General features: G+C 38.5%; 1 protein-coding gene across 2 annotated transcripts; it reads left to right on the forward strand.

Moving 5' to 3' along the window:
• The first annotated feature begins 3,099 nt into the window (after nt 1-3,099).
• On the forward strand, nt 3,100-7,931 carry LOC107714834 (leucine-rich repeat-containing protein 38-like). 2 transcript variants are annotated; one of them, XM_016520799.1, is made up of 3 exons: nt 3,100-3,272; nt 6,306-6,670; nt 6,710-7,931. In XM_016520799.1, exons 1-3 carry the CDS (start codon nt 3,260-3,262, stop codon nt 7,499-7,501), a joined length of 1,170 nt encoding a protein of 389 aa, XP_016376285.1. In that variant the 5' UTR covers nt 3,100-3,259; the 3' UTR covers nt 7,502-7,931. The 2 variants fall into 2 exon arrangements, with proteins under 2 accessions (XP_016376285.1, XP_016376284.1); XM_016520798.1 differs by having other exon boundaries at nt 6,306-7,931.
• The last annotated feature ends 252 nt before the right edge of the window (nt 7,932-8,183 follow it).

Here is an 8,183-nt window from a genome sequence, read left to right on the forward strand (position 1 = left end):
AAGATCTTCCAAAAGACGCTTGGGCCGAACACCCTCAGGCCTCTCTGTAAGGGACCACATAATTTAAATGAACACTGTGCTCCACATAAAGTGCATCATGATGGTTCATTGCTGGCTAGCTGTGAGTTACAGCCAATTCTGGGCTCTCGAGAGGAATGAGTTACCAATAGTAACATTCTTTCATCGTTTACTGATCTCTAGAGTAATACATTAGTCATGACCACAACTTTTAGGTACTGTTTGTATGTGAACTGTTTGTTTTTATGTTGTGTGAGGCAATCTTTTCTGAGGTTTTTATGTAATCATTTAAGCAGTTCTTGAATCTTGGCTCAATTTGACATGCAGTAGAATTAATAGAATAGAATAGAATAGGGAATTTAAATTCTTAAATTCTAAATAAATAAATGGTTAAAATAATTAATAAAATAAGCAAATATACTGTATATTTTATATACTGTTATGCTCTATTTAATCCATAAATATAAAAATATGATTACATTCATGTAACCTTGAATCTCCTCTAAATAAATAAATACATAGCTTTATAAATTGTCACTCCCCAGAATTCCCAGATAATGGCTCATGTTAAGAACATTAAAGGGCATGAAATAAATCATTTCAAGAGAAGTTTAGTGTGCATGATTATAGACATGAATGCATGAATTTAAAAGCAACTGCTGGGTTATTTCAGACTTTCTCCACTGGTTTGTGGAATCAGCCTGGTCAGTGGTAACAATGAGGTCCAGTCTGTTTCTGACAAACACAGCTCCTTCCCAAACCCACATCAAAAACTCAACCAGATGTTTCATGAAGTACCAATAAATCACCACGGTAAGAAAGCTATTCTGTATTACCTTCATTAATGTTCAAAAAATGGTGAAAGGCATTCTTCACTCTGCTGCTTTATATGCTACAATATTTCCGCAAACTGACAACTTGTTGGCACTAATGCTGGAATATGCATTAACTTTACAAAACACAGCAGCATTAGTCAGCAAAGCAGGTCTGGGATAAATACCTCCTTCAACTGATTTTACAGTCTGTTTCAGGAAGGCCTTCATTTACGGGAACACAGAGCATTTCATGAAGAGACTCATTGTTGCTGTTAAAGATTTATAGTTGCATTTGCTTGTTTCCCATTGTCTATGCAGTTAGTTTATAATAACAAGTGGTAATGATTTAAATCTGGCTCTGTTAAATGAGTGTTCGACAACAGCTCGAAAACCACTAAATTAGATCATTTAATCAGATCCATGTGCATGTTAACTGGGACTAAGCAGGAAAACAAAATGTAAACAAAATGTGAACGTTGTAGGATGTTCCATAAATCCTTCAATTAAATATTGGTGATTTAATTTTAAAAAAGATGTTTGATCTTTTTTTATAGGGGGAATATAAACATAAATATGAAGTATCAAATACCAATAAAATGCGTTTAGCTAATTCTGTACTTTCCGTGTCTGTGTCTAGTTTTTCAGGCCACTTTTAATCGAGTTGAGCAGATTTCCAGCAATGGAAGAGATGATCTGCATAATTTTGACCAAAATGGATTTCCTTTTACGTGTATGAACTCCTCTGGTAAGTGTCAGCTTATGTCAGTCAGCTCTTCGCCTTGATCTCTGGTTCAATTCTGCAACCTCTATCTTTGTTGGCAGGCTGCAGCCTAAACCAGGACATACAGTCGGGAAGTGGGAATCGTCCCCCTCCCTGTCCTGTTCCAGCTGGGATCTATGAGTGCTGCCTCAGTCAGATCTGCTCTCTGTAGACTTGAGACACACCTTTGGTCCACTTCACCTGAGAGCAGCAGCGCAGGAGCGACATGAAAGCATGGGCCTTTGAGGAAGTGCAGCTCTGAATGAAGACTCTTTAAAGAGAACTGTTTGAGGCAAGGTCCTCTGAGAGATTCCTCCAGCAGTGAGTCAAAGATCAGAGAAACTCCTCAGATTGGGCACTGACGATGACGATGATGATGATGATGATGCAGCCTTTTGATTTGATGTTAAATAGACACTGTAATTTTCTCTTTGAGTGTGCACAGAGAATGTTGAGGAGAGATGCTGTTTACATTGAGTTCGTAAAATGTCTTTATGTTTTGTTGTATGTTTAAGCATTATATTCTATCTCATATTTGTGATGTCAGTATCACATCATATGGTGTACCATTTTGCCTTTCTCAAATAAATTGAGAAATAAATTTTCAAATAAATCTATCTATCTATCTATCTATCTATCTGTCTGTCTGTCTATCTATCTATCTATCTGTCTGTCTGTCTGTCTATCTATCTATGTATCTGTCTATCTATCTATCTATCTGTCTGTCTGTCTGTCTATCTATCTATGTATCTGTCTATCTGTCTGTCTGTCTGTCTGTCTGTCCAAGTTTTTTTCAGGTGTTTGACCTCGAAATGCTCGTCTGCAAGCTAACAGAAGAAATACTACTAGAATGCTAGCTGTGCCATCTTGTGGTTGTTAACTCGAATATAACGCCTGTAAAGTTTGTCCTTTTTTTCTTTGAACTCAAAACAGTAGTTTAGTTTTACTTTAGGCTCTTAAAACCGCTCTTATTATTTTATTATTCTTAAATTGTTTTTTCAGCTCTTGGTACGATTTTTAAGTTGCTATGAAACAACAAAGATTAGGAAAAGTACTATAAAAGTAAAAACATGAATTTCAACGTCGTGAACAAGTAGATAAACGTTATCTCTCTTAAAGAGGTAAATAAAAAACAAACATTTATTTGCAATAAAGTCATAAATACTCGGACTAGTTGTTTTGTCAATGTACTTACATAGCATGCGTGTTGTTGCTATGGTTACCTCTTCAGGGGAACGTGGTTTCTCGCGAGCGTCTTTAACACAGTGGTTTGCTGACTTTAACTTTTGGGATAACTGGATATGTGTTTGAAAATGCTGTTGAGATGAACATCCTATGCAGTCATATGTAAAATGAACATACTGTTTTAAGAGACTCCCTAACATTCAAGCCAATAATGAGGGGGGTCAGAAACCACAGCATGACGGAAGTCTACCTTTCCAGGTAGCCCAAGTTTCTTTCCCTCGCTGTATTCACTCACACTTTCCCTCCGCATCACACACACAGGAAGCAGAATTTCCACATTCCAGCCTGTGCTGTGTTGATCAGGACACACCCAGCGCGCGCGCACACACACTGTACATTAGAGAGCGATGGGACTGCTGCTCTATGCGCTTTGTGTTGCGGTGATCTGAATGAATGACACTTCCACCAACACATCACAATAATGACACGTGAAGGTAAGCGTCACTTTTAACACTTTACTCTTGCTCCGGTACGACTGCACCCATGCATTGTAACCGTGTGAATTTTAGTGAACTTAAAATTGCTTCGGTAAAATACTTTGTATGTGGAGAGAGTTGCTTTAGACAATAATTTATAAATAATAAATATCTTACGTTGACCGTTTCTGCTTTGCCTTCATAATTGGATTGTGTTTTGTATTGATTTATTGTTGTTTTATGTTATGTTGTTGAGCAGACGCATTGTGAAGCTGCGCTTGAGTAAAATAAAAGATCCGCTATCTGAGAGGAAACTGCTGGAACTGGGTGTAACAGTGCGCATTGTTCTGCCATGAGATCATGTAGGATAGGTTTGAACATACCCATCGCTTAATCCATTAGTTCATACATTAGGAAAACTTTTATTTAGTATGCATATCATATATAAGAACACCCCCCACTTGTACCTTAAACCTCACAGAATTTATCTTCCTTGCACAATATATGGATAAATCAATCAGTCTAAATGACTGTCATGGGTTTAAAGAAAATGTATCTTTATTCCACGAAGCTTAGGCTATCTTATTTTTACAGGCCCAAATGTTTAGTAATTTCTCTTTCTAAGTGAGCTCATATTTTCAGGACTAGTCCAGTTAAATTTACTAATAAATGAATGAATCCCTCAACTTCTCTCTTGCTGTCACTGTCTATTCGAATAGAAGGGAAACACAAAGACCAGAACTGTTTTATTAATATTTAGTAAAAAAAAATATACAGTCAAAGCCAAAAGGATCTAGTTGTTTGTTTGGGTCAGGTTTTTCCTACATTGTGGGAACCAGCACACCACAGAATGGTTTCTGTGATCGTCCGGTTTATGCTTACGGGATAGAAAATATCATTAGCTCACTATCAAACAGTAGAAGTTGATGGAAATTTCCCGTCGTGATTGAAAACAAACCTGTGTGCATGTAAGAGAGAGATGAGATCAAAATGTAGGTGATTGTTTTATTAGGGCTTACTTGCTGAACTTAAGCCAGTATTGTTTCCACTGTATTACATTATGAAGGACTTAATGTGGATTTGGACATCTTAGATTAAATCTGCAAATCTCTCAACGGTGATACTCCATTACCTATCATTACTTCATTCTAAAATGTACTTGTATTAGTTGTTTTTCAACTTGTATTAGTTGTATTAGTTGTTCGTCACTGGTGCAGATAAACATAGCCTTTTAATTTCAGTGACAGAACATCTTTAGGCCGGTGTTGGGTAAACAAATAGCTTGTTGATGATATCTGAACTAAAATGAGTGTTTCAGCAGTATTGAATGCAAGGCTGGGTTGGCCTGGTTCCTCACCCCTCGTTCCTGATGTGGATAGTCTGTGTTGTCAGGGGGTTTGCACATTCCACTCCCATTGTTTACATCAGGAAAGTCTGATGCCAGGCCTATACTTGCAGGGGAGCGAAAACATGTATAGTCCTCTGCACAACAGGGAAAAAGATATTGGAGCAACGTTCTCTTAAAGATAACAGAAGATGAATTTGCTTTTTTTGCAAAAACAAATCATAAAAAATGTTTACTAAGTAATACAAAAAAGAAGTAATCTAAAACATAAAAGTATTACTTTTACTAATAAAAGTAGAACATAAGGATATATTGTTATACATGCAGGCAGTGATCACTGCCAGTAATCTGTGCATACATCTATGTTTTCATAGCTTCAGAAATTATATTACACACTTCTGTTTAATTTACATGAACAAGAAAGCACTTATTGCTACACAGCCATCAAAGGATGTGTGTGATATATTTGTTCAGTTCCCAATCAACCGTGAGCTGCATGGTTGCCAGATAAGATGTTTCTCTGTGAAGTGTGGACTCCTGCTCCCAGACTCACCTCATCGCCATGCCAACTCCCGCATAAATGACAACAGTGCCGAAGCCCCAGCCATGTTGCTATGCACTCGGGATCTTTACCTCTCTGCTCAACCTGAGCGAGCAGATCCCTGGAGGTCGAGCTAGAACATAACAAAAAGAGAGAGAACATAATAAGTGTGCATGTGATGGTTCACTCTTAAGATGTAGAATCAGATAACATGAAATCTGTAAGTCATTTGTTGGTTGACTGTGTAAACTCTGTTTTTCTATAGCGCTTTCGAAACGGTTTGCTTTAGTGGTCCGATTTGTCGGCATTATCTCTGATTATCTTTGATATGCATTGAAACGTCCAATGTTATTGACAATATCAATATTATTGACAATATAACAAACCTTTGGAGTCCTCCACCATAAACCTAACCACTTTTCAACCTTTTAGTAAAATATATAAATATTGTATTATATATTTATTGTATATTATATGTGCAGACTTTAAAATGATTACAGATTTGAGAAATGACATAATATGAAATGTCAAATGTTAGATCAGTACTCTATATTTTAATACAGCAATTCTTTTGTGGTTGAATTGTATTAATGTTTTATGGTAGCAGCAAAATAATTCAGTGTTTCTTAATGACAAACATCCTTAAGTACTTGCAATGATGCTGAAATAAAAGTCAATAAACAACAAGATTTAGATCATTTTATATATTTATAAAAATATATAATTATATTACGATAATTTATAAAAAATAAAAAAAAATAGCTGCCCCACTGCAAACAAAATATAATAAAAAAAAGATTAAATAATGATTAAAATGAAAATAAAGAAATTTTAAAGCTTGGTTAAAATTATAGAATTCTTTGAAAATAATTGAATGGCACCGGGATTTCACATAGAACAGAATAAAACTATTATAATTTCAAATTATTTAAATGGATTAAGTAAATGTGATGGCACACATAATAATACAATAAAATCATCCTATTAGTTAAGTATTTTATAAGGATTTGTAAACATTTGTAGCCTACATCTCTAAAACTTTGTTTTAGATGCTGTCAGTAAATGAATCAGTTTTAGGAGTGTTTTGCCATGCTTCACTTTTTAAATATGATAAGTGTGAAGCTATTTCTAATCCTTGTTTTTTTTTTTTGTTTTTTTGTTATAGGACTTGTCTTTTTATGCTGGCTGGTGATTCTTCAAATGGTGCATGTGACCGAAGGAAGCGCTAAGGAATGTGGGTGCCCAGCTGCCAGCATTTTGTCTCACTTTCCATCCGAGGTACCCAATGACACTTGCTGCTTGAACTACTCAGGATCCACATTCAACCAGGTGACCTGGGCAGCTTTTTTGTCGCATAAGCACTTGCAGGTTTTGGACCTGACTAACTGTAATATCAGTCACATTGATCACAGTGAGGTCGGTGATGCTGTCTGTTTATTGAGAGAGCTGTATCTTAGCCAGAACAGACTGACATCACTGCCAGCTGACTTCCTAGCTAAAGCCTATAGTTTGGAAGTGCTGGATCTGGGAGTGAATCATCTGAAACACCTGCCCGAGCAATTTCTGCAGAGCTCGAACAAACTGCGAGCGCTGATCGTGGGATGGAACCAGCTGAGCGCTCTACCTCATTCAGCGCTTAAGCCTTCGCTAGAGCGTCTGGAGCTCATCGGAAACCCCTGGGCCTGCACATGCTCGCTGTGGGAGGGTCTTGAAGGTGGTCTGCACGACAACTCCAGCAGCCTTCATGACCTTGTAGGCAATCTGACCTGTGCCTCTCCTCAGAATCTTGCAGGACGGACGGTTTGGTCTTTGCAGACCAGTGACGTGTGCCATTTGGCCAACCTGACCGCTCTCTTCATCCTGCTTCCCTTGTTCCTCCTCCTCAGTTTGATGCTCTGCTGGTGCTGTGGGAGGAAGAAAAAGAGGAAAGAGAGCTCATCGTTCAGCCCGACTCGCAAAAGATCCAACAACTCCCATTGCAATGGACGGTGGCCACATGCCAAACTGCCCACTGGGGATTCAACAGTGTCTGTAGACGGTGGAAAGGAGGTCATACTGAGGAACCATCTGATGCTTCAGCCCTCATCCAACTTGATGGACAGCACTCATGATATTTATGAAGAGGTGGAGCTCAAACTGGGCTCTGTGGACTCTCTGGCCCCTCCGCCGTCCTCTTGCTCCACAGAAGGGACCGCGGGAAAGCAGGACCTGGACACGGTGAGTGTGAGCGAAGTGATGAAGGACTCGGCTGATCGGGAGAAGGCGTATCTGACCCAGTCCACTGAATACTACAGCCTGGTTCCCGGGATTGAAATCGAGGACTCCGATCATGGAGAGTATGAGACTGTGGACCTCTCGTGACAGTACAGGAAATGGTTGCATTTGATTGACATACTCAGAGATGCTATCAAGTACACTGGAGTTTTGTGAGGTCTGAAGGTGCAGTCACATTTACCGTTTGCTTGGTGAAATTTCATGGGTGAATCCAGTCATTCCAATAAGATTCCGCAAAGAAGTTTTGCGTGAGGGTGAAACGGACTGCTCATGTTCAAGTTGACCACATAAATTCTCCTCACTGACCAACAGAAAGTGACATCTGTGTGAGCAGTGCTATTGACAATGGACCACAGACCTTTTTTTTGCACAAAAAAAATTTAGTTGAAATTTCGCTAATGTGACAGCACCTTCGGTCAGGACGTTTTCCTTTTGGTTGCAAATGCACAGTGAACGTTGATGTTAAATGGGTCATATGATGTTGCTAAAAATAACATTATTTTGGGTATTTGGTGTAATGAAATGTGTTTATGCGGTTTAAGGTTAAAAAAACACATTATTTTCCACATACTGTACATTATTGTTTCTCCTCTATGCCCCGCCTTTCTGAAACGCGTCGATTTTTTACAAACTCATCGTTCTGAAAAGCGAGGTGTGCTCTGATTGACCAGCTATCCAGTGCGTTGTGATTGGCCAAATACCTCAAGCATGTGACGGAAATGTTACACCCCTTACCATACTGTGATGCCCTGTCAGGCCAGAGCGACGA

Source organism: Sinocyclocheilus rhinocerous, unplaced genomic scaffold (assembly GCF_001515625.1).
Source record: "Sinocyclocheilus rhinocerous isolate Xijiao unplaced genomic scaffold, SAMN03320098_v1.1 scaffold1350, whole genome shotgun sequence".
Taxonomy (NCBI): Eukaryota; Metazoa; Chordata; class Actinopteri; order Cypriniformes; family Cyprinidae; genus Sinocyclocheilus; species Sinocyclocheilus rhinocerous.